The 27,163-nt window shown below is 41.4% G+C and overlaps 1 protein-coding gene across 1 annotated transcript in view; it reads right to left on the reverse strand.

The window, feature by feature from the left end:
* Positions 1-4,736: 4,736 nt before the first annotated feature.
* The window catches only part of HGF (hepatocyte growth factor), a 67,149-nt gene continuing 44,722 nt past the window's right edge, over positions 4,737-27,163 (reverse strand). The window contains exons 9-18 of the mRNA XM_084811087.1: positions 22,111-22,238; positions 20,838-20,940; positions 18,911-19,050; positions 16,123-16,161; positions 15,673-15,769; positions 13,908-13,985; positions 9,420-9,563; positions 8,628-8,734; positions 6,967-7,112; positions 4,737-4,939 (exon numbers count right to left, since the gene is read on the reverse strand). Of these exons, the coding sequence (XP_084667213.1) occupies positions 4,772-4,939; positions 6,967-7,112; positions 8,628-8,734; positions 9,420-9,563; positions 13,908-13,985; positions 15,673-15,769; positions 16,123-16,161; positions 18,911-19,050; positions 20,838-20,940; positions 22,111-22,238 (1,150 nt within the window). The 3' untranslated portion in view covers positions 4,737-4,771. The remainder of the gene's footprint in view (positions 4,940-6,966; positions 7,113-8,627; positions 8,735-9,419; positions 9,564-13,907; positions 13,986-15,672; positions 15,770-16,122; positions 16,162-18,910; positions 19,051-20,837; positions 20,941-22,110; positions 22,239-27,163) is intronic.

The raw sequence follows: 27,163 nt of genomic DNA on the forward strand, positions 1-27,163 counted from the left end.
AATATTTTAGAATAATTTTTATTACACTGAACAAAATGCCTGCGTACATAATACAAAATGCCTGCACATATAATACAGAGGGTACATAAATCTTGAGAAAAATGCAAAGTGGATGACATCTTCTTTATAGCCTCATAAACATCAGTATTCCCTTCATATATCTGGTACAAATATATATATATAGAGAGAGAGAGAGAGAAAGAGAGAGAGAGAGAGAAGTTTTTAGATGGAGAGGATAACATTTTAAAATATCTTACAGCTTGAGCCATAACCCTATTAAACTGAAGGAAGTGGTTTTATATAGATCCAGCTACATCACATTTCACCAGGTTAAACTGGCTTAAATCCAAGATCCTTAGTTAATGAGTTATGGTTGGGTTGGGTAGGGTTAGACTACAGTTTAGGAATACAAGCTCTGAAAATGCATGTCAACACTGCAGTGTTACAACTCTAATTTCCTAACTCATACCCATTTTTGGCTTGAACATGCATAGGGCTTTTTAAATGCATTATTTCTATTAGAAGTTCTGAAAATGTTGTGTAAAATTAAATACAAAGCCTTTGAACAAAAGGATAAGTATACAAAAGCCGTACACACTTCACAGTACATTTTGTCTGCTTGGTTGATACTACGGAGCTATAGCGTAATGGCAAATAAGCTCTGCCTCACACATTATATTTTTCAGGTGTACACTCAAAATTTATTTAATGTGTGAATGCAACACATATCATACAGATACACTTGCCAGAGAACCAGAGTTAAATGCTGCCCTCTTTTAGTACACACTTGGTGGCAATCAGAATGCAATATATGTAATACGTGAAACAGTCCTCTGCTATTTTGGCACAAGGCTGAGTATCCAATACTTGCCACCAATCTTTCACAGTTGGATTGTAAATGACAGGAAGCAAAACAGAAGTGAACTGACCGGAGATGTCACGATACTTCTGTCAATACAAGCTGCACATCACAGCTATGACTAACTATGGGACCAGGGTGTTTAATCAACTTAGAAAATACAAGCAAATATCCTGCAGCCCTTTGGTGAGAATCCACACATTAAATACTCTGCTCTCGCAGAGCTGTTTATAGCTGTAAGTGCAAAGCTTTATGCACTCCGTAATTCCATTATTTAAAAGGGATTTACTGCTTATCATGGATAAGACACATTCATTTTTTTAAATAAAATTGGAACCTAGCGTTTTAAATAAGCGGCAACTATTAATAAGAAATATGCTCTCATTAATATACTTTTATTGATTTTAATTGATCTTCATCCTCTGACAGAAAAACAAGCAAACACAGGACCAACCAGCAGTAAACATTTAGAGCAGCCCTCCCTAGCCTGGTTCCCTCCAGATGTGCCAATGGCCATGCTGGCTGGGGAGGATGGCAGTTGTACTCCAACACTCCTGGAAGGCAACAAGTTGGGACAGACTGACTGAGAGAATACTGGGAATGATGACCCAAAGTCAGTTTGTGTGAAAAGGGTCCAGCTATGCTAACCCATATATTTTAAAACACTTTATTAATTAGGGATTATCTTCTTCATCATTGCTTTGACTACAAGCACAATTTTGAGTGCATGATTATGCAATGTTAATCCTATTTAGAATAACCCCATTGAAATGAATGGGACTAACACTGAACAACCCAAAGGATTTAACCTGATATTCCTCAAATCCAACAATATGCAAGCATTCTTACCTTGCTTGAATATAGCTTTTTAATGCAACGTGCAATTCCTGCTGCCTAACTGAATTTTACGTACCTATTACTATATAACTAAATATATATCAGTTTACAAAACTACCACCTACCATCTGCTTTTCCAGGTTCTAGACCTGGTTTCTGACACAGAGAGATCTGGAACCCTGGCAGGGGATTGGGAGGGAAGCAACTGATGTAAGTACAGTGGAGGGAATTTGTTGGGGGAAAACCACTAGTAAGGTTAAGCAGCCTTCAGACATTTTCTGCTGCAAATCACGGAGCCACACTTTGCAGAGGAGAAGCAGTGCCGGCGTTTAAGGCATGGGGCAGACATGGAACTTGTAGTTCCTCCCTAATACGTTGTTAAAGATGCAGAACAGAACTGGGAGCACGATCTGGCCTAAACCAAACAATATGGCTGGTATCCCAAGAGCTATTTTAGGCATGCCCAGTAGGATTTTTTTCCTTTCTTTTTTCCTTTCAAAAGGAGGCCCTCCACCTCTGCGTGCTATAGCACACTGCTTTTTGAAAGAACCCTCAGTTTCAAAGTTATTTGCTACATGATTTTGTGGCCTGCTATTTAAGTGACACATCAAAACTCACCTTGGGCACACAGAGCTAGTTGCACACAGCTTTGGATCCCAGCCCATGTACTAGTAAACATGGTCGACATACAGTCAGGGCCAGAAATATTGGAACAAGGATAACTGTTTTGGCAGTTGGCCTCTGCACACCACCACATTGAAGATGAAAGGAAACACCCCCAGATGGGAGCGAAGTCAGGACTTTCAGCTGTAATTCAAGGAGTTTGACAAAAGTGGGGCACTAACCATTCAGGAAGGACAGCCAGTGGCATACACACATACCCATCGTTGGTGGCTCATAAGTAATGGAACAAACCAACATCATTTCAAACTGAAGGATCGCCTTTAATACCAGGATGAAAATCCTTTGCAGTCAATGACTGCCTGAAGTCCGAAACCCACAGACATGACCAAATGCTGAGTTTCCTCCCTCGAGATGCTTTGCCAGGCCTTTACTGCAGCTGCCTTCAGCTGCTGCTTGTTTGTGGGTCTTTCTGCCTTCAGTTTTGTCTTCAGTATGTGAGAAGCATGCTCTATTGGGTTGAGATCAGGTGACTGACTTGGCCATTGAAGAACATCCCACTTCTTTGTCTGGAGAAATTCTTGGGTAGCTTTTGCTGTATGTTTTGGGTCATTACCCATCTGCAATATGAAGCGATGTCCTATCAGTTTGGCAGCATTCGGCTGAATCTGAGCAGAAAGTATAGCCCTATACACTTCAGAATTCATCCTGCTGCTTTTATCAGCAGTCAGGTCATCAATAAACACCAATGACCCGGCTCCATTGGCAGCTATACATGCCCATGCCATAACACTGCCTCCACCATGTTTGACAGATGATGTGGCATGCTTTGGATCATGAGCTGTTCCTTTCCTTCTCCATACTTTTTTCTTCCCATCATTCTGGTACAAGTTAATCTTGGTTTCACCAGTCCAAAGAATCTTATTCCAGAACTGGGCAGGCTTTTTTAGGTGTTTGCTGGCAAAGGCTAATCTGGCCTGTCTGTTCTTGGCGTTACCAGTGGTTTGCACCTTGTTGTGAAGCCTCTGTATTTACATTCATAAAGCCGTCTCTTGACTGTAGATGTTGACAATGACATGCCTACCTCCTCAAGAGTGTTCTTGACCTGGCTAGATGTTGTGAAAGGGTTCCTCTTCACCACGAACAGAATTCTGCAGTCATCCACTTTAGTTGTCTTCCGTCTTCCAGGCCTTTTGCTGTTGCTGAGCTTGCCAGTTAATTCCTTCTTTTTCAGGATGTTCTAAACTGTTGTGTTGGCCACTCCCACTGTTTTTGCTATCTCTCTGATGGGTTTATTTTGTTTCCTCAGCCTAATGATGGCCTCCTTCACTCGCATGGACACCTCTTTGGACCTCATGTTGGGGGTTCCAGTGAACAGCTACCAAATGCAAATGTAACACTCAGAACCACCTCCAGGCCTTTGATCTGCTTGATTGGTCATGGGGTACCCAGGAAACAGGCCACACCTGGCCATGCAGCTGCTTGTCAGCCATTCGTTCCATTACTTATGAGCCACCAACGATGGGTGTGTGTGTATGCCACTGGCTGTATTTCCTGAATGGTTAGTGCCCCATCTTTGTCAAACCCCTTGAATTACAGCTGAAAGTCCTGACTTCGCTCCCATCTGGGTGTGTTTCCTTTCAGCTTCAATGTGGTAGTGTACAGAGGTCAACTGCCAAAACAGTTATCCTTGTTCCAATATTTCTGGTCCTGACTGTATGCATTTGTGATATCTTCAAAATTGTACTCTATTGTAAGTGTTCAAGAATACCACAGTAACAATTGCTTATAGATCATTATCAACTATCTTCTTAGGTATCTCCATTAATTTAGGAGGTTGCTTTCATAGTCCAAAACAGCAGCAAATATTTCATCAATTGCCATACACAGTTTGTGCAAGTGACTTTCCCTACCTCCAAGGAATGTAGCTTGTAAAACGTTTGCTAAATTGGGTTATAAATCCAAGCAATCATTTATAAATGGGATTAAAATATTATTAAATGTAGCTTTTACTAGGGGACAGCATCATTTCTGGCTGATGCATACATTTTTCACTGTCCTAGTGAAGAATTAAGAGGCTTGTATAGGTAAGGAAATATATTGTAAATTTCAAATTGTGTTTATGTTTCATCAACAAGCTGACCTAACCAGCAGCATATGAGAAATACATTCTAATTCCACAGAACACATTCTCATCCAGTAATCATATTCTGCAATTTTGTTTTCCCATTCAAGTATCTTCAGGAAATAGGTCACCATACTTGCTTATACCACAGTTCACCATACAACGCACCATGACAGAAATATCCATAAATATCTGCAGAACATGACTATCATGTAGTACTTGATTGATGTTGTTTTTAAAGAATCAAGGATTTTTCTATTACACTTCCATTTCATACTTTCCAAAATGTTCCCATAACTGGAATTGGCTTTCTTGGCTGGAATATTGAGCTATGATCTGTATGTCATTAAGATTTTATGTATCCATTTGGAGTAGAAGGCCACCCTGACAAAAATCCCAGGTCGTTTAGGAATCGCACATCCACGCCCAGGAATGATCACTCCCACTACTATTTTAATTCTGTTTTGTTCACAGACCAACGGACCACCATAATCCCGCTAGAAAGAGAAAAAAGAAAATTAAAATAAACAGATACATATATTTTTATGAAGCAAAAAACAAACCCTCTCACACACTCCATAAATTCTTGATGCATGCAATCACCCTGGCCCATGAATGATCGCGTAGGAATGAGAGAACGTCTGATTGCAAGTTGGCCTTGATCTACTGAAATTAAAGGCAAAAACGTCCACTAGGGCATTATCTCTTCAGACTATCAGTTATACACTATATAAAAAAACTAATTATATTAAAATATAGGCTAAGTGATCCTTATCATATTTCACCCCCCCCCCCCAAAAAAAACAAGCTCTACTTTGTGTGAATTAGCCATGTCTACCAAGTTCATATTCCCTGGCTGAATATGAACTTCAGCAGCTCATAACACTTGCCTCCAATCTGAGCTTCCCCTAACAACTCTAGAGTTAATTTTGGCTCAGATTGTAACCCACAATGGATTACAATCTCACCCTCAACACATCTCCCATGCCCACACACACACACACACACACACAGCATTTACATGACTGCAGTGGCAGCGATGATGGCAGATAGGTCGGTCCCCCCTCCCTCCCTGCCATGTGGATTGTGGGTTACCACTACAGCAACAACCCACAACCCATGCACCAAGAACCCTGTGAAATGTAGCCTTCCCAGATCCAAAAGGGCTCAGAGTTGGAACTGGGAATAAATAAGCATTTTTTTCAGCTTTTCAGCCAGATAACTTAGGTAGAGCACAATCGTATGACTTCCACCCTCAATGCTCATAAGCCTCCAAACTCGGAGTCTTACGAGCATCCAGTTCTGAGCGGGAGGAGCGGTGGAGGTGGCCTCTGACACTCCTCGCATTCTACATTTTCACTAGATGGGCTTTTTTTGCCTGTCTAGCTGGGGCGTTCCAGAGAGGGAAGGAAGGAGGCTGGAGAGGCCTTGGGATACCTTGCATCAAGGTATCGAGGCCCCCTCCCCTCCCACTGGAACATCCCCCGTACCCCCTCTCTGAGATTGAGTTCCTGACCTCAGACAGACAGCTGCATGGTTCTTTCCACACTGGCTGTGACAGGGAGGGGGAGAGGGGGCAGATTCCCAGATTGTAATGCGGTCTCCAACCTCTAATCCAGGAATCTGAAGTATCCTATTGCCCCCTAGACACTGTCTATGGGCCATAGCATCACTCTCTTATCTGATTCAATTCTGAATCAAATCCAGGAGGGTTTTCCCATCACTATGGACAATCCCCAATTCTTGGCTAAACTTATCATACAGACAATATTGCACCCTGACTTGATTCTGGAGCTGCTCCATGGAGCAGAACACCTTCTACATCCACTCAACTCAGGTGATGGAAGCAAACCAGGACTGACCACACAACCACTGTTCTCTGCTATCACTGAAACACACACATATCTGGGAGTTGGGAGGACAGCCTGATCATATAAATAGAGACATTTCACTACCAACCGAACTCAAATTTCCATTAAACAACCGTCTTTGTTTTTGGAGTATTGCGTGTAAGCTTGGGCCAGTGGGATTTCTGGGATGGGAGCAAGGCCACAGCTGGGTATGTGAGGGAGGAGGATTTTCTGTAAATTCTATGTATGTGAAATTATGCATTACACAATTTATAACATGACAAAACCTCAAAACATAGAGCAAATGAAGGGTGTCAGAAGATTGGGATTTTCTAAATTAAAACCTTCATTGGTAACCTCCACTGAAATCGTACATTGTACTCCTTTCTATTTAGAGATGGAAGATGTTACAGTATCCTACACATTTCCAAAATGACATAGAGCCCATGTGGCGTACCGGAATGAGGGTTGGACTAAGCCCGGGGAGACCCAGGTTCAAATCCACATTCAGCCATGAAGCTCACTAGGTGGCCTTGAGCCAGTCACTATTGCTCGGCCTGACCTACTGCACAGCTTTGTTCTGAGGATAAAATCGGTGGGCGCGGGGTCATGTATTCTGCCCTAAGCTCCTTGGAGTTAGAATGGGATATAAATTAAATGAAATGAAATAGTACCTCACAAGTTCCGCTGCCAATGCTCTCTGCCCGAGCACACATTTCTGACTCTTTCATCACAACACTTCCTCCAAAATCCTGATTGCAACGCTCATTTCCAACAATGATCATGTTTGCTTCTTGAAGCTGCCCATCAAAAGTGGTGCCTAAAATTAAAATTAAAATGGCTACTCTTTATTCCATCCTCAATAAGAAAGGATGTGTTATTGTTTACAAAGCACTCCCAAACACGGATTGTGCATCTATGTTGGTTCTAATAAAGAGATACAAAACAGAATGTACCTTGGTCAGGCAACATGATAAACAAAATTAACTGCATGTTTTCAGAGAGATGAATCTGTTTTACACCTTATTCTGAGTATATCTAAAACAATAATTCCAAAATCTACCTCCACAAAAACAATTTTACTGAAACTATTTTGGCCGGATCCCAGATCCATTTGCTTAGCTAAAAGGTAAACAGAGGGCAAAATCAAGCTTATGGATCAAGTATCCAAAGAACAATGCTCATATTGGATAAATGCCAGGAGGAGGGCAGTGAAAGAAATATTTTTATTTCTTTACCATACACAACAAAGTTGCAACCTCTCATACTTGAAGTTAGCTAGTTAAAATGGTAAGATAAAATGTTACGATGCACATAGTACGGTGTAATACATTACATATTAGTGGGACACCAAGCAAGCGTGAATACATGCTGCTGGTCAATAAGCTTCGCAGTGAACGTGCCATGTCTGTCTCTCTCCAGACAAATTGTCTTGCTGAAAGTCCAGGATTGAAAGAATTCTCCATGTAGTGGGGAAAAGTAGACCTGGAACTAGAGTTCCTACAAAATTTCACTTAAATGAAGTTTCCGAGGTTATTCGGAGGCTCCTCAGAAAAAGAAGAAATCCATGCAATTTCAAAGAAGCAAAATGAGTTTCAGACTAGCAGAATTTCTCCAAGAGAACCAGTGTGGTGTAGTGGCTAGAGTGTTGGACTGGGAGTCGGGAGATCTGGGTTCTAGTCCCCAGTCACTCGGCCATGGAGCTCACTGGGTGACTTTGAGCCAGTCACAGACTCTCAGCCCAACCTACCTCACAGGGTTGTTGTTGTGAGGATAAAATGGAGAGGAGGAGGATTATGTACACTGCTTTGGGTTCCCTAAGGAGGAAAAAAGGTGGTATATAAATCTAATAAATAAATAATAAATAAACCATAAATAAGTTCCAGAAGGTGGGGGAGCAAATATTACCTACTTTATGCTGCCAAACTATGTTTAGTTCTCATATAAGCTTAGTTTAGCTTTCCCCAATGTGATGCCTGCCAGATGTTTAGGGCTGGGCTATACCTCCAACCCACCAATTTATGGGAGAATTTAAAGTGACACCCACCCCCTATTTATTTATTTTATGAATTGGGTGGAATCCTGCAGAGAAATGAAAAGCTCCTTATGGAAAGCTCCTTTTGCTTCCCTCAAAATTCCTTGGATTTTTCTCCCAGGTGGGAACCTGCAAATTTGCCTATAAGTTCCCTCTTAGCAGTGATGACTATCCAAACCATTATTGAGAAAACAATAGGTCCTCCAATAATTACTCACATACATCCACACACACAAGCTTACATCTCAGGTGACTATTGGCACACATGTGCGTGTTCAATTTTTGAACAAGAACTCTTACTTCCTGTGTGTCCCCATCCATAAACACTGCAGGTGGTGCCTTCTGGAATGGTACATCCAGAAATTGGCCACCTGATGATAGCCACAGCATCACTGCTTACTGCTGGTCTGGGAAGAGAAAACAAAAAGAACAGATAGACGCTTATTCTTATCAGCCCTTTTAAAATGGAATTGACACTTAATGATAGCTGACAAAGAATATGATCATTTCCACAACCAGATCAACTGAACATACACATTGTGGCCACTTCTTAAAAAGCTCAAGTTTGACAAAAGGACCTCAGTTTTATACTGGTGTTAACTCTTTGAGGTCTACATGTTGTTACGGTACACTAGCACTTTTTTTTATTTATTTATTTATTATTAAATTTATTAATCGCCCATCTGGCTGGTCACCCAGCCACTCTGGGTGACCAGCCAGAGTTTTGTTGTTTTTGTTTTGTTGTTACATTTACAGAGCAATCCTATACTCAAGTTACACCATCTGAGTGGCTATAAGGTTCAACAGAAGTCCCTCTACGCGTGCAGAACATGAGTTGCTATGTTGCCATAAGAGATACGCTGGTGAAACAATTAAAATGGGGTGGAGCTGTGGGCAGGATACAGTGGCATAGAAGCATGCTTAAGCTGTATCCTATACTCCCCCTAGAGTGCAGCGTACCCCCATCAAGAGCGTGACTTTAAAGTAAACCAGCCCTGGACCAGGTGCAAAGAATATCCTTCTTATTGACTTCAGTGGGATGGGGGTGGGTGGGGGGAACCCTGCAAAGACATTAGCATGATGATGACTGACCTGGAAAGTTTCAGCAGTACTAGATCTGATCCTTTAGGGCCATACACCAGCTGGGAGATATTCAGAACTTGTTTATGCTCCTCTTCATGTGCTCTTTCGACATTATGTATTCCAAGCCAAGCCTGATAGTCTTTGAGATTGTACCTAAGGGAGGCAGATTTCACTGGCAATTTGTGTATGGCTCTCAGCAGAAAATGAGTCAACACCAGGAGTGAGCTAGATGGCAGCATGAAGGGCCTTGACCACTGCCAAGTCTCCCACCTGATAGTCCAGTATTCCCTGCATCCCTCCTTAATTTTCTTTTTCATCCTCTGTTTCTGTCCTCTCTCTTTTTCCTTGATGCCATTGGCCAACCTGCTCTGATGTCACAGTGGGCTTGTGTAAGTGTATCAGCTATCCGACCCTAGGCTTGCAAGGCCCTCTGTAACTAACATTAAGAGGACTGATACAGGCTGCAGGTATCAGTCTCCTGGCTGCCATTGGCTCAGCTGCTCAGATTTATACGGGGCTTTGCAAGCTTTGGGATAAACTCATAATTGCTTAGGGACAACAGGGAAACATTACTTCAAAATCCATCAGTATCGCTGGGCTAAATTAAATAGCACCTGCATATATGTATACCGTAGGCTCTTCAAGTACACCTTATTAGTTACATCCACTGAGTTATCTCAGACCCTTTCACCAGAAGCAGATAAATGACAACATTGACTTATAAAGGTAGGATATATTCAAGTATCATCTTAGGCTGTTATTCTGAATGCCAGCTTCAAGTGGGAATAAGACTGTGTGAGGCGTTTAAAGAGTTTTGAAGGGTTCTGAGACACATATTGCTTTTTTTTATTTCTGCAGTTAGAAGAACTGGAAACATTTTACACATGGTGAATGCTTGTCATCTGCATTCAGTCCCACTGGCCAGGTTTGCATGATCAGGGAGAGGGAAATAAGCCAGGGTGGGGGATTTGCAGAATTACCCTCAGCAGCACACTTGTCATGTCATGCAAACCCAGCCAGGATGGCTTATTGCTCCGTGTAACAAGCCACCCAGAACCCATGAGCTGTTGTAGGGTTCTGGGTGGCTTGTTACCCACTGCAGCAAGCCACCCTGGCTGGGTTCGCACAACACAATATGCCACGCCGCCAATTAGGCTAATCCCTGCAGCACACGACTGGTGTGGAGGGGGAAATAAGCCACCGTGACTTATTTCCCCCTCCATAATCAGGTGAAACCGGCCAGAGTGTTTATATTGCCCACATGTATTGTACATAACAACATTAACTCAAATAATTTTAATATTGCTAATTTCACGTGAAAACATTTCTTGTTTCTGTGAATGAAATGGTGCTGGTATTGTCTTGCCAATTACTGCTCAATAGATTGCAAGGAACACTGAAACACCAATGCAGTTTATGGCTACATATTCAAATTCTTGGAATGTTCCAAAGTTGCATCTAGATTTCTAACTGAACAGACATTTTGGATAGTCTAAAGTCGGGATGGACAGACTCACCCATGCCCAGCTTCGTCGGGCACTCGCTGAGCCACTGCCACCAACCAACTCTGCACGAGCTTTGGCAAGGCACGGCAAGTGCCTGACAAAACTGCGGGGCCACCTGTCCTCCTAGTGAGCTGCCATTGTGCGCAACAATGGCGGCTTGGGTGCTTCTGGGTAGGTAATGTTTCATAATTGGCGGCTGTAAAGGGCCCATTTACGCAACGTTACAGGCATGAATGCTCTGACGTTGCACACAATGGCGCCTCGCTAGGATGGGGAAGCTGCTGGGCGCTCACTGAGCTGTGGGGCGGTCGCTGAGCGGGTCCGCAAGTGCCCTGTGGTTCGGCAAGCGGGGTCTAGGAGAGCAGGCGAGGTGGAGTCCCTCGGATTCAACACCCCCCCCCCCCGTGGACTCTCGCGACATCCCTATTCTAAAGTTTCCACATCACCACCACCAGTTCTGTGATGTTGAGTTATAGGAAGCTGCCTTATACTGAGTCAAACCATTGGCCCATCTAGCCCAGTATTGTTCACACTACAGATGTAAAATTTCCAAAAATGTTGAAGCCATGGGGAAACACACACCCCTGAAAAAAATGGAAATGTTTGGAAAAAATGAAAAATATGCAATACTTTTATTTTTTAGTGATCTTTACAGATCTAAAGTCACTTCGTTGCTTTAAGACAGCCTTCCCCAACCTGGTGCCCTCCAAATGTTTTGGACTTCAGCTCCCATCAGCACTATGTAACATGGTCAATGGTCAGGAATGCTGGGAGCTGTAGTCCAAAACATCCAGAGGGCACCAGGCTGCTTTAGGAATATAAAATATATTATGTATAACTTGGTTTGCCCATAAAATTATCATTAAAATTTAAAACTTTTGAAAGTAAACTCAGTAAGTTTATAATTATTGTCTGAATAGACTATACTTTTAAATTTATTATACCAAAAAGGATAGTTTTATGAGGAAAACTAATCATATGTAGTATATATTTTAGGTTCCTATTTTATTCTCACCAAAGGGAACTTCAGCAAGTCGTCCTTGAAATCTCTGAATCATCCTAGAAGGCAGAAGAAGCAGGGAAATAGCGGAAGACTGGTGTTCCGCATCTGTTCCTGTTCGTAAGGAAGTTCAGAGGAAGTCCTAACCCTGTTCCTGTCTGTGGGGTGGAGTTTAGGGAAATCTGTCTGAAGGAAAAGCTATTGAGATTTTATTTAGCCAGGAAAGACTCTCTCACCTATTAGGAGGTAAGCATCCTCTAAACCTATTATTTGAAGAATGACATTTCATTTTCGTTTGTAAATAATTTCCAGTAATAAACATCTTAATTTTGTTCCTTTTCAAAGGTTGTCTTTAGTGGTGGTGCCAATGCCATAGAAACCAGGCTACTAAGGGCACAATCCTATGCCTGTTTAGACAGAAAACAGTCCTACATCTCCCAGCATTATGCTGGGAGTTGTAGGACTTTTTTCTGTCTAAACAAGCATAGGATGGCACCCTAAGTTTATTTTAAATAGAGAGGGATTATTCTAGTGGCAGCAGTTAAAGGTTTTATAGCTGAGACAGAAAGTTCTACTGGTGATGTCTAAAAACGGTGGCAGTGACTTGAGAACCAAGCCTCAAAACTTAATTTTTAAAAAAGAAACATTGGTGGGATAACCCACATGTTATTCCGTTGCATCTGGTGGCAGTGGCAAGATAACCTACAGTGTTTCTTTCACATGTGGGTTTTAGATTAGAACGACATTAAGGGCGCAGTCCTATCGGGATGCCCGTCAGCCTACAAACTCAGAGGCTGAGGGGCATCCTATGCAGAGCAGGAGGAGTGCAGAAGTGATATTCACCTCCACGCTCCTGCCACTCCACAATTTTGCTAGACAGGCTTTTTCGCCTGTCTATCTGGAACTCTGCAGAGTAGGAGGGAAGGAGGCTGGGGGGGGGCAGAAAATTCTTCATAAGCCAGCATCCCCAATCCCCTCCCCTCCCCACCCACAGAACCACCCTCTTTCCTTCCTCTCCAATGTCACTTTTGTGAACACGGAGAGGCAGGAGGTGGGGTTCTCTCCACACTGGCTGTGAGTGGGAGGGAGCTCGGACTCTGGGATCCGAAGTTGGAACACTGTCTCTCATCCCGGATCCAGGAATCCAAACTATCCTATGCCCCCCTCCCCAGATGCTATCAAGGGGCCATGGGATTGCTGTAAAATTGACTGTTAAGAGCATCTAAGCAGATCAAGCCCAAGACTCTTTAGAACAAAAACCAAAATCTCAAGAATGCACATGTTCTTCCATTTTATGATATGGTGACTCTACTCACACGTTGGGAAACTGAGCCTGACTTGGATCATCCCTAAATGTCTTATCAGCAAAAGATACATTATAACAATAATTTTAATGAGGAATGGAAGAAATGACTATTTTTGGAATCTTACACGGAGAAAATTTAAAAAGCATTTCCCCCCATAGTTTCATTATTTCCAGACATTTTACATCTCTATTCATTCTATAAAAATTTTATTACATGGTTTTTAGAAATTATTTGAGGGGGAGTAAAAGCTTAGTGGCAATATATAAATACATTGCCTTAAATATTTCATTCATCAGTCTAAAAGAAAATACTTCATAATTCAAAACTGTTCAATTTTTTCCAGTACTGCAGAAAAAAAATGCAAACAACCCTAAGAAAAAAGTGGAAGAAAAACGGGATTTTTCCTCATTTTTCCAGTTTTTTTCAGGGCCTTCACATTTCTAGTTAACACTGACTGGTAGTGGCTCTCCAGGGTTTCGGGCATAAGTTTTTCCAGCCCTACCTGGAGATGCTGGGGACTGAAACTGCAACCTTCTGAATGCAAAGCAGGTGCTCTATCACTGAGCCACAGCCCCTCCCATCACTGAAAAGTGTCAAATTTTAAAAGAAAAAATCCTACTGCAGACACTTAAAGAATGAAATATAGTTTTCACACAAGAGCTCTACTAACAAGAAGTTATTTTACCGAGAAGGAAAACACTGCTTTGCTGTCAGGACCCAGTCTTCCTTTACCAATGAACCTCCGCAGAAATGTCTGCCTCTGCTGGACGAAAAAATTGGAATAGTTAAATCCAGTCTTATCTGCTGCGAGCATATAGTTCACACCAATGTCATTTGAATTAACTGCACTTTGCTCTAGCAAAAGAGATTCAGGGGGCAATCCTATGCATGTTCAAACAGAAAAAAATCCTACAACTCCCAGCATTCCCCAGCCAGTAGTAAACAGGCATACGATTGCGTCTTCAGAAGATTAAGTAATTGACAGGGCAGGTTTTTCTTGGACAAGACTGGAAAAATCAAGGCTCCTGGTTGCTCTCATGCTTAACTGATGCTGCTTTCTAAGAATTATGGAATTAAAAAAAAAAATCTTTGTCCAAGACGGTTGCCTACCAATGGCTACGTTCAGACAATCATATCTCAGCTTAATAAGCCAAGATATGAAAGAGCCTTGTGGTCCGGCATGCACTGCTTCACTCCTCCCTTTGTGTGACCCAGGAAACTAGCCAGGAAGACTTCAGTTAACTACGATTTCCCATTATGCCAGAACCAGGAAACTACGCTTAACAGCTTCTGAACAAGCCACCATACAAAGCCATGGTTTAAAGCTGGCTTCACATCCTGACTTGTTCGGAAGACATTGACTATAATTTCCTGGTTCAGACATAACAGGAAACTATAGTTAACTGAAACTTTCCTGGCTTGTTTCTTGGCTCACACAAATATAGGACTGAAGTGGTTGGATGTGGGGCCATAAAACTAGTTCACATCCAGCTTATTAAGCCAAGATATGATCATTCGAATAAGGCCACCGTGATGCCAACTTCTAGAAATTTGATTCTATTTCCGGTTCTGTGGATGATACAATTCTCTATGTGCATGGCACAGTTCTTGCCCAATTTTACACACGGGTAGCAATCACGCATTCTTTTGCCATGGTTCTTTAGCACGGAGAAAATTATTTTATCTTCCTTCAGAGAAGCTACAGTTTTGTTTTTCCTTTCATTCAATGAGAGGTAAGCGCATGGCACAACTGGAATATGGGTATTGCAGTCTTACCTATGGGTAATGGGTAATGGAGAGCTCTTTGTAATGGACAGCTCTAGTCCAGGGGTGGGCAGAAGGTAGATCAGGATCTACTGGTAGATCTTTAGGTGATTTGCAGTAGTTCAGCAAAGGTTTTTGACTCTTAGCTGTTTAACACTTGCAAGAACAAAATTATTTTTTCCACCTAAGTTAGGCTGCTGAAATGAAGAAAGCTTAGGGTAACAAGGAGTAAACTTCTGTGTGAAAGGACTGTGAGCTCAAATAACTTCTGGAACGGAAAACAAATCCCTAGGCACAGAATTTGCTCAGAGGCACCCTGTTCTATTTTTTCACCTGGTTCTCGCTGGCAAATTGTGGGGTCCCTGTAAAAACTCAAAGTAAATCTGACAAGCCTGAAATCTGCTCTAGTCAACTCCAAGAGCAAAAGGGCTAGGTAAGCAAGAGCTGGAATACTGCATGCGATGCCCACGATTGAAAACCATCTCTGAAACAGATGGAGCACATCAAGGGGGGACTTATGCCTTCTTGTGGAAGGAATGGAAGGAACTTATCATTTTATTTACTCTGCAGTTAGAAATTGAGCATTATAGGGCCTACAAATCTTCTAAAGTGGGGAATCTGAGGCTTAGTCCTAGGGGGTGGGGAAGGTTCCTATATAGTGAATGGTAGAGTACACAGAGTCTTACCTGTCTTTTAAACTAACCATCCATCCTTTGTCAGGTTGAGTTGGGATTCCATTAACAACTCTCAATTGTTTCGTTGAGGCACAAGGAATGACAGTGACTGAAAGATTTATAATTTAGCAGTTTACGTCATATTCCATTCTAGACTTAAGTCACTGAGCAGCTTATACAAACACATTTTCACATTTTTAAAAACAAGAAGACTTTTTCTCCGAATATTCCACAAGCCACCCCAAAACTGCCAGTATCTTTTTGTAATCATGGAGATAACAGATGGCTGTTGCAATTGCTTGGGATGGGGAAAGGATGACAAACAAAGGCCCAGACCCCACATTCTGCTTACACCATATTTCCAGGAACTAATGTCTGAAATGGGGCTAAGGCATACCCAAGAAATATGGAAAAGGAGGCTAACATATCATAAGAGAACCAGCATATATAAACATTACTTACGGTCTAAATTGCTTATCATAGGAACTGTATCATCTTCACCTAGACAGACAACACAGTGAAATCACATAGTTATCAGCCTTATTAAAGACAATTCATCTACAAATATGAAATATTTGTTAAGGCCACACATTGCAATTATTACTGAGGAATATACATTTTTTCTTCTTAGCTTGTGGCATGTACTCAACAATGCCGCAGTCATGAGTATTCTCCTATGTTTCTGAAGAAGAATAAAACTCAAATATATCTTTGGTTTGTACTCTAAAATTACATCCTTTTTTAATGGATGCAATGGCCTTCAAATTGGAGATCTATATTAGGACTGAGTCAAAACTCCCTCCTTTTACCTCTCCATTTACAGGTGGCAAAATGGCATACACATTTTGATGATTTTTAAGGGGGAGTTAGGGGAGCTCCTCTATCCAACTGCCATTTTCCCCTAGAACACAACATTCTGAATGGATTTTTTAAAATCTTTGAATTGCAGCTAGGTTTTATTTTGTTTTTTACTTTTATTTTATACTGTAGTTTTAAATGTTTATGTTGTATCATGTTGTATTTTATGGCTTTAATTGTTGTGAACGACCTAGAGAGTTTTGGCTATTGGGCAATATAGAAATGTAATAAACAAATAAAGAAATAAAACTGGCCCTCACAACAAAAAAGGCAGCTACCAGTGGAGCGGAAGAGTCATTTCCCCCCTTCAGAATGATATTATATCTAGGAGGAAAAATGATAGCTGCCAAGAGGTAGATCCACCACTTCACAAAAAACAAAAGAAAAAATACCACCATTGCCACCTGCCGTGCATTCTTGGCCACCAACAGTAAGCACTCCCAAATGTCCCAGCATTGCCTCCCCATTTAAGCTCCCTTTTGTTCTCCCCCTTCCAAATTCAAGCAATTTTTCTGTGTGACAACTTTCATCTCGGCCTTAAATTTACTTGATAATTGAACATTCTAATATTCTACAGAAGTGTAACTACACCTGCATTAATCTGAGTAGGCCAAACATCAAGTTTTTACCTATCTTCAAGTTGAATTTTGAGAAATGTACCACATTGACAGATGATCCACAATGCACAACTGAGCCAGGAGATCTACACCTCAGGTGGTGTAATTTTCCCACCATTTTGTGGTCTGGAATGGTGGCAGTACATGATCCACCCAAATCAGAGGTATACAATATACTTTACAATCCCTCCTTTCCATTTCTAGTCATATCTGAGGTGGTATACAGATGATAGTTTTTCAGAGACCTGGTGGCTATTAGTGTTCTCCCACAATACAGATGTTAATTATTTGCATCCTGGCACAGTTTCTAGTCAAATGTGTTTTGCAGGCTTTCAGAATACCCCAGGCTATATCCTGGAACAGTGGAAAAAAACCTCCAAGAAATACAATCAGTACTGCTGCAATAGACATGTGTACATTTTGGCGTGATTATTGGATAATACCCATAACACTTATTGGATAGTAACCATGGTAAGTAACACATTTATTCCCATTCTGAAATATCACCAGCACTTTTGGAATTCCTTTCAAACTTAGGGCACAATCCTATGCATATTTAGACAGAAAAGAAGTCCTACAACTCCCAGCATTCTCCAGCCAGCCCAACTGTAGGACTTTCAGTTGCATGGCAATTCCCCAGATGTAGGGTTTTTTTTCTGTCTAAACATGCATAGGATTGTGCCCTTAAAGTATATACAAGGATGAGTACATATCCACATACTTTTAGAAGAAAATAAGTTCCCTAAAGGAAATTAACTAGATTAGGAACTTACAAAATGTAGGAGTGTGCACTGGATTCAGCCGAATTCTGAATCCAGAACCAAATTGACCAGAGTTGGACAGATATGGGAAATGTCTGAATCAAAGCAGGACTCTTCTGAAGTGGACCATAACCAAAGTTGAATGCTCAGGATTTGGAGGGGCACAGAGATACATACTATGTATCTCTAAAAATTGATACATTTCTCCCCAAGTTCTCCATATAAGCAAAACACCAAGATGGAGAGTAAGGTTCTAGCTTTGTGATGGACAGCTCTAGCTTCTAATCACAGTGAATGGTTTTAACAGGGCAATCTGGTCCCAGTGCTTTGTGGGAGGAATGCTGAAGTAATATATCAGGGTTGGAGAACCTCAGGTGGTGTAACCCCTGGCCCACCTGGGGTAGAGATGCTGGAGAAATTCAAGATGGACTAAAACGAGCTCAGATTTCTAAGAATCCAACCTGCAAAATCTGCTGCGGAGAGACCCCCTCAGGCCGCACGGAGTCCGTGGACTTTCGTATCATTTTTTTACTGTCCCAAAATTTACGCGTATAAATTTGTAGGAAAATACATAAGTTTCTGCTGAGGAAAACGTTGAATGGAATAGGGGACAATAGCTAAATGTTACATTCTAAAGTAAATTATGTAAATACTTGCATAATTATTTACATATTTTTCCGCATGATGAAAAAAAATATTCGCATCCGTCTGTGAGCGGATGACGGAACAAAAGGCACCTGACAATCCGTGAAACACAGACGAAGCAGATTTTACACAGTCCGTACTTCCCTAACCTGGGGTCCCAATCCAGCCCACTGTGGCTCTCTAGACGGCCACACACCCTTGCCCTGGCCCCACCTACTTTCCCCTGGCCACCGGTAGTTTCCAGACATTTGTGCAGTTTTTAATGTCAATATGCCAACCAGAGTAAAGAAAAATATTTACTTTCTACTGACATCATGCAACTCCCAACCATTCTGTAGTGACATCACACATCATTTCCTAACTACTTACATCTAGATATAGGGCAGTAGTCCCAGGGGATATAAGAATTACTTGTGTAGCACCAGGGACCATGAGCATCATCATCTGGATTGCGGCAGTAATTTCTCTTCAGCTTCCTGGTATCTGGCTCTCTATATAATGGCAGATGCCTATAAAGGAAAATATGTGCCACTGATGTCACTATATTTTAATAAACGTATATGTACAAAATACATTTTATGAACATTAATTAATGTTTTTACAAGCATTGGTGCTGTAACAGCATTTGCACTAAAAGCTAGTAGAGTAGTAGAGCCATATGCATGACTAATCAGAAGGAAGCTCCATTCAGTTCAATGGGACATACTCACAAACAAAGATGTTGAAGAACTGGCAAAACAATTCTGAGAAACAGGGTTGGGGGAGGGAAACTGTTTCTCCTTGATAACTGGGACAATTTCACAAATTTCAAAGGACTTGAACCAGAGACACTTTGATTCAAATGCAAATTATCTTTGAAACAAACTCAGTATACTTGGGCCAGTCACTTATCTCAGCCTAACCTACCACACAGGAGATTTGGGACAATAAAATGGGATAAACCCATTTACACTGCCCCAGTTTCTTGGAGGAAGGGTGGGAGGAAATTGTAATAAGCAAACCAGCCATTAAAGGGAGGCTAGGTATCTGGCAGCTTCACCCTCAATATTCTGCTGTAAAATCCCATGAGAAAGGGCAGAACAACATGGAAAAGATACCTTTGTCCTGAGTACTGAAGCTGACATTAATTTCTAGTTCTCTTCTTCTTGTTAAGAGGGCATGCTGGGACATGCAGTTTGTAGCAAACCCAGAAATCACAGTGAAACTAACACTAAGGCAAATTTGGGCCAAATCAATTTTTGTGGACCTTTAAAATTGCAGTCAAAATTTCTACTGAAAATTTCTCGTCCTTCCCAAATGGTTTAACATATGCAAACAAAGAAACTTCTGTAAGTTTGGTGGCCACTTTTCTTATGGCAGATCAGAATCAGCCCTTTCTGCTAGTAAAAGGATATTGTGGATCCAAGCAACTGTTTAATATTAAAAACATGTATAATTTTATTTGCAGAGAGAACTATTAAAAGAACTAGGGATGTGCAAGTACCAAAATGTTCACCCTGAAAATCAGTTGCAACCCACAAGTATTGCTTTTGAATGCTCAGAAGCTCTCAAGGGATTCACCCAAACATTCAACAGTAACAGTCTTTGGGTACAATGGCTGGCCAGCAGTTCCTTCCCGTACCCCCCCCCCTCCTCCCAAAGGGAAAAAGAAGCCGGCAGAGGAATCTTTTGGCAGGAAATGATGCTCTGAGCTACAGGCCCCATTATGCCTGCCGGGAAATGATGTGCAAAACATCTTTTTCCCCCAGAGGAGAGACCTCCGATTGTCTGGAATGATGCTTTCAGTGTCATTTCCTGCTTGGGATGCTAGGGCTTGTAATCCAGTTCCATTATCCCCAGTGGGAAAAAACACTTGGAGCTCAGTCACTTTCCGCTGCAGGAAGAGGGCCCCTTCACTGTTCACTGGAGTCCATGGTATCGGCTATGCCTTCTCATTCCCCAAGGCAAAATTCCACACCCTGAGAGAGCAGAGAGGCGGGAGGAAGAGGCAGAAGGCAGGGAGTGAAAGGAGAACAGAGGCAGGGAGCTTGCTCAAGATGGGCTGTATCCACCTCGATTCTGCTCTCTGTAATTCAAGCAGTGGTACAAGCATTTGCAAGCACTTTTTGTCACAGCAATCATCATCCGCTTCCCCTTAAAAATAATACAACAGCTTGAAAAGAAAGAAAAGAATGAAGCTAAACTTGAAGACACTGAAACAATTTGGTTAGTGAAGCTGCTTGAAGAATACACTGAAGTGTTCTATAGTAATTGAGATGGCAAGTCTTATAATTCTTTGAATTACTTTAGTACATACCTCCTCAGATCTTGAATGTTTTCATCCCACATAGAGCAGGTTAAGCCAAACCTTGTCTGGGCTAGATTCCCCATGTAATTTGCTCCATTTCCTCTATAGCAATCTACATAAAAAGGTATATTTAAAAGTTGTTAACATAAACTACTGAAACCAGTACAATGAGGGACAGGGAAGTCTTTCTAAATATTCTGTTAATGCAAAATGATCAGGTTTTAAAAAGTAGGATAGTGTTTACAGGATAATATATACAAAAACAGGGCTAGTAAATACATAAATGAGATAAGATTAATATATATGAATACAAGAGCAGTTTGAAGCCTAAATAAGTATGTCAAAAGACATAAATAAGTAACCTGAAAGTAAATAAGTAACTTGCTTTTGCTAACAATTGCAGATGTACTGGGAACTTTTCAGTTTAAATGGTAATTTGTTGACTGTGAACTTGACAAGGTCACCCAATGCATTAAGGTTTATAAAAGCCACCAATGTATCTTTAGTTTTGCAGTTTAAAATCCAGATGTTTTCAGTAGGCTATAGAGTGGAACTTCAGCGAGTGAAGAAGAGGCCCTGAGTTTTGGCAGAGGCAGATAAATGTTGGAGTTACTCATCTCCATAACAAGGCAAAGGACTAGCACATTGCCAATCTGGAAATATTCCCATCTTTGAAACATAAATTGCGGTTTATTTTAATGTGGATAACCGACCAACATAAAAGAAAGTTGTTCAATTTTGCAAGTACTGTGAATGTGTTACACATTTGCACTTTAAAAAGCGTCTATCACAATAACGCTACACTCACTGTAGTAGCAAAAGAGAATCACAGGAGATGATGTACTTTAAAAAGAAAGTGTAACATGGCATGCCGGTATCACAGATTTGGTCTTTCAGACTGACTCTGCAACCATCTATAGTCCAAATAGCTGGAACAATCCAGGCATAAAGGGACTGTAGGGATTGCAATACATTAGATGCATATGGAAACCCACTCAGGACAAGCTCTGTGCAGACACCATAAACATTCACAAAAAATAAATAAGATGACCTGGCACTGGGAAAGAAGTAATTACTCTTGTTTTAGGGTGGCCTTTCTTTAAAAAAATAATTTAAAACAGCATGATGTGCACAGAATGTTCATGTTCCTGCTATGTCTAATCCTGTGCAGAACAAAAACATTTGCACGGTGCTCCTACCAGATTATACAGGACTCACTTCAGAGGACATTAATATGGACTTTTCCACATTACTTTACACTATTCTTCCTAGCGCAAGTTACCTTGTTCACTTGGCACATCACATTTCGGGATTTGAGAGCAATACCCCAAACGAATGTTTGGGTTAGTTGTAAAACACCAGGGTGCCTCAGCGCCGTCTGGATTTCGGCAGAAGTTCTCTCTTAAGTCCCTATTTAAATAATAATAATAATAAATGTGTTAGCAGATGCCAGGCCCATTGCTGTTTTTCACTGCTTTTTCTACTGCAAGTTAGCAATAATAACAGCTGTTTGACATCTCTGTATCACTGAGCTTCTACTGCAGAAAGATTTGTGTTAAAAAACCAAAAAGTACGTGTGCGCGCCCCTGTACACGCACACACCAAGGAAATTTGGCAATTGCAAGTAAAACATAACAGGTAAAACTTATTTTCAATAGGTAATGGCTATAGGGTTTCACATAAAGGGCAGGAATATTTGCATGCAGTTTTCACATAGGAAACATACAGCCATTGTTGCTCCAAATGTATTTACCTATTACAAAGTCTTTCATACCAACTGGCATCAGATCCATCTGAAACCTATTATAAGCCCCTGCTTTCAGGCTTATGACAACAATAACCCCCCACCCTCAATTGCTCTGCAAGTATCTATCTGGTTATATAGGCAGAGTCCCCTTAAGTTTCATCACTGATTTAATTAGGAAACTGAAACCCAGGAATATGAGAAATGCAATTAGAAATCCTATACAGGTGTTACTTTTTGAATGGGGGTCTAACCATTGGGGAGTCTCTCTAAAACAAAGTCTCAGTTTGTGTTAAACTGTCAACCTCTTGAAACACAAGTGTTACTCTCCATTCCCCTGAAATCTCCTCTCAGGTTCAGTGGAGTCTTTAGTTTCAAAGGGCTACCCCACCCCGCCGGCCCACCATCTGGAACAATGATTGATAACTGTCTGTAGAATAAGTGTGCGCCCAGTCAGTCTTGTTAACATAAACATCTCTATCTAAGTAACTCCAAAGAGAGAGACAGGGGGGCTGTTTCTGACATCACACTTCCCTACTCGCATTTAAAAAATATTGAATAATGGAATAAATGTTCAAAGATGCAGAGCTTCATGTTGGTTGAAGGTTATGAAACAACTTCCAAGGTTTCTGGAATTTTGAATTCAGGGTTGACTTTCCCATCATTTACAATGACATTTGCATCTTCAATAGCTCTTTGTTGTTTAAAAAAATTGCCAGTACTAAAATGTAACACCACAAGGGACATAGAAGTTAACTAGGTTAGCATTGAAGAGCTATCCCAGTATACTAGTCTGATGACAGTATTAAAAAGCAGGGTGTTTTCCAAGGGAAATGGGCTCAATGTCAAACGCTGACTAATCTTTCTGAAGTGTTTAATCAAAACTCCCAAGAGATTCAAAGTGCATGTTTTGCCTGAGTAATACTACAGGCCCAGAGCCCTAACTTCCTTCCTAGGTGGGTTCAAGAGGTTTTTCAAGGAAGGATTTATACAGGATATTCTATATTAGTGCTGCTTTAAGTAAAATTTATGAAATAATCTGAGTGACGGGGAGAACGTTCAGCTTTGCACATGCTTTTCTTTAAAGTGTGCTGTTACACATATTTTTGGCTGAACTCTTGAAATCACTTACTCTGGTTCTGAACGATTGACTAGGACAATGTCCAGAGTACAAGTCCTGAGCGTTCCTCCTGAGCATTGCAACAATACTTTACAGCCCTACTCCATACTTTTAGGGTGTGATCCTATGCACACATTACCTGGAAGAAAGCCCTACTGAAAACAATGGGACTTACTTCTGAGTAGATAATTTAGGACTGCATGGTACAGGATCTAATTTTGTGGTCTGTACACAGATCCTCAATTTCTAACCCGTATTCTAGCATTCAAACACAACCACCCTGAAGCCTGGTTTCTCAGAAGTCCCTGGCTTCAGTGGGAATTACTTCTGAGCAATTATACTTAATAGTGCCGTCAAAGGCATATACCTCCACCAATTAAGCAGTTTAACTCCAGGCACTCACAGAGTGAGTGGATTCCAGGACACCATAGGAAATGTTCACAGTAACTGTGATGGCTGCTCTGTTAATGGCCTTGTTGACCTTTGATGGTTTTGACCTGTAAAGCCTTGAACAATATTCCCAGCAAACAGCTGGGCAACCGTAATTACCAAGACATTGTAGTATTGTTTTAAAAATCATGCTAACATCCCTCTTTTTCAGAGGTGGAAAAATCAGATTCCTAACTGTCCCCCTTTCCCAAAGTACTCATGGGCATTTTTTCCTGAGGCTTTGTTGCAAGCAAAGAAAACAGAAGTGTCAAAATTATGCCCTTGCAGCTGGGCTATGCCTGCCCTCATGGCATGACCAAAGGAGGGTGGGATCCCCACCCCACCCTATTTTGTTCTAGTAATGGGTAAATAGATAAAACGAAGTTATGCATGGGGGAAGGGAAGCTATGTTCCTCCCCTTGAAAAAAGTTTCCCAGTGGATGGCTCGGGCTTAGTAGCTAGAGCAGCCATTCCTAACCTAGTGCCCTCCAGATGTCCTTGACTACAGTGTTTTGATATCAGACCAGCCAACATGGCCAGTGGTCAGAGACGATGGGAATTATAGCTCAGAACATCTGGAGGACACCAGGTTGGGGAAAGCTGAGCTAAAAGTGACTTAAGGCACAGTCCTATACATGTTTACCATAGCTGGCTGGGGAGTTGTAGGACATTTTCTGTCTAAACATCCATAGGATTGTGCCCTAAAGCTACATGCCTCACCTGCAGCAGTTTTCTCAGGGATATCCTTTCACATTCTCCCCAGGACCACACATAATTCTTCTAGAATATCTGTCCCATTCCGCTCTTGCAAAGGCAGATAAGACACAACAATTGCAGAATAGTTTATTGCCCTTGATGCAAAATAGAACTAGATTGTTTTACATAACAATCCTATGTATGTCTACTCAAAAGTAAGTCCCATGGAGTTCAAAGGGACTTGCTCCCAGGTGAGAGTGTATAGGATTACAGCTGTTCACGAATTTTACAACTCTGAAATGGTATTTGGAACTGGGATTGCTTGATGGGATATACAGGCAACGATCAGGTACTATGCATCAGTATAGTATCACCCAAGCAAACACCTACCTAATTTTCAAACAAATGAGTGCAAAGATCACAAAAAGGAAAAGTGAAAACACTAGTAATGCCTTTATTGAAGTTGCTCTACAAACATTATAAGATCCATTATCATTTTGTTGCTAAAATACTCTATCACATATTACAATGAGTAATCTCATAAAAAGCAAATAAAATCATGTTCACATACAGTACATTAATACATGCTTTCCCACCAGTTATATCAGTTAAGCACAAATAAACCTGTTTAAACACAAGTGAAAGATGACATGAGTGAAAGTCAGTAGGTAATGGATACCATTAAAAAAATTACGATGCAATTTCTTGCTGTGCTTCCGTGTTGGCCCAAATTTTATGTACTGCAGTGACATCATGAGGGCAACCATATGTTCCACTATCACCAGCACGTGTGCCAGTGCAAGGAAATAGCAGTGTTGTTAGCTATGTGAGCCAGGTGAAACGCAGAGATAGATGGTCAGCACTGACAGTTAGTATACAGCAACAACAGCACATAAACATAAAGTTGGCTGCTGCAGTGGGAGTCCTCCCAGGATTTCCTTGGGTACCATTATTTAGAGTTTTCTGGGCTATCAGAGCCAACATCCCCAGAGTTGATGGAGCTGGAAGAACAGATACAAAAAAGAGGTGGGAGAACCTATTTCCATAATCACCATGACTGCATTGACTCCATGAACACAAGGATCAGCACAGAAAACGCTCTCACTATAACATCCAATAGGAGAGGGCTAGTGTGAACCACTGTGTTGTACTTGACTGGCATTATCACCATAATGTCAGTCACCACTACCATCAAGATTATCTTCTATTAAACACCATGGTGAACCTCACAGAATGTACTTCTCTAGCAAAACTTGGAAGGAAGATCTCCTATAGATGGGCGTGCTATGCCACGGAACATTTATAGGTGTTTTCTGTTGTTGCTGCCGTGCCTGTTGGATGCACATGAGACTCAAAAAAAGTTGTAGCAAGGTGGGACAACCCAAACTAGTGCCAAAACAGCATGGCATTGAAATGGCGATGTCTACACCTAGCTCTGTGCCACAATGATTTGGTTCCATCACATAGGATCAACAGTCTCACAGCTGACAATATGAGAGGCAACTGAGTACAGGCACCACTTTCTCATCCCAACCATCAGCTGGTGATCCATAACAACCAGTCCAATATTAATTGGTTTTCCTTTAACAATGACCTCTTGTGTATACAATTTGAAGTAAAGAACAAGGGAAGAAAAAACAAGGGGGAACTGGTCATAGTCTGGGACAGGAGATGAACTGACTGGAGGCTGGTGACTCTGACTTCGGTGGGACTGTGCTTCCATTCTGGGTTTCAGTCAGAACCAGCTAGAACTCTAAAGGAGCTATCCAGGGTGCTGAACCCTATCCCTGCCATGGGTTCAGCACCTTGGATAGCTCCTTTAGAGTTCTGGCTGGTTTTGACTGAAACCCAGAATGCACTCACAGCCCCACCAAAATCAGAGCCACCAGCCTCCACTGGATAAACTGTAACTGGGGATTCTTTCTGCTTATGCAAGCATACAAGGCTAAGAGATAAGAGTCTGAGAACAACCAAGACTGCAACAATCCAAAAACACTTACCTGGGAGCAAGCCCTTATGAACACAGTAGGATCTATCACTAAAATTCATAGGAGCGGACTGCAAAATAGAGTCCACAAAAATGACTGTGCATCACTATCTGAGAAGTGAGAACATTCAGGGGCAGAACTACCTGCTAGGTTTCCTCTGAATGAGAGCGCACTGGAGACTCCACAGCATCTTTGAAATACTCCTTTTATTTACAAACGTACAAGCAGAGGCTATCTCAAGCAAGAAGATTCCTAGAAACAGGCAACAGATCTGCTAGTCTTCCATCAGATCCCCAGAGATGAATCTTGGAGATCCCAAGGCTGCACACCAATTTCAACTGCTCCAACCGATCCCAGC

The sequence above is a fragment of the Heloderma suspectum genome, chromosome 7, assembly GCF_057233095.1.
Source record: "Heloderma suspectum isolate Gila_16-S chromosome 7, 16-S_ref, whole genome shotgun sequence".
In the NCBI taxonomy this organism is placed as follows: domain Eukaryota; kingdom Metazoa; phylum Chordata; class Lepidosauria; order Squamata; family Helodermatidae; genus Heloderma; species Heloderma suspectum.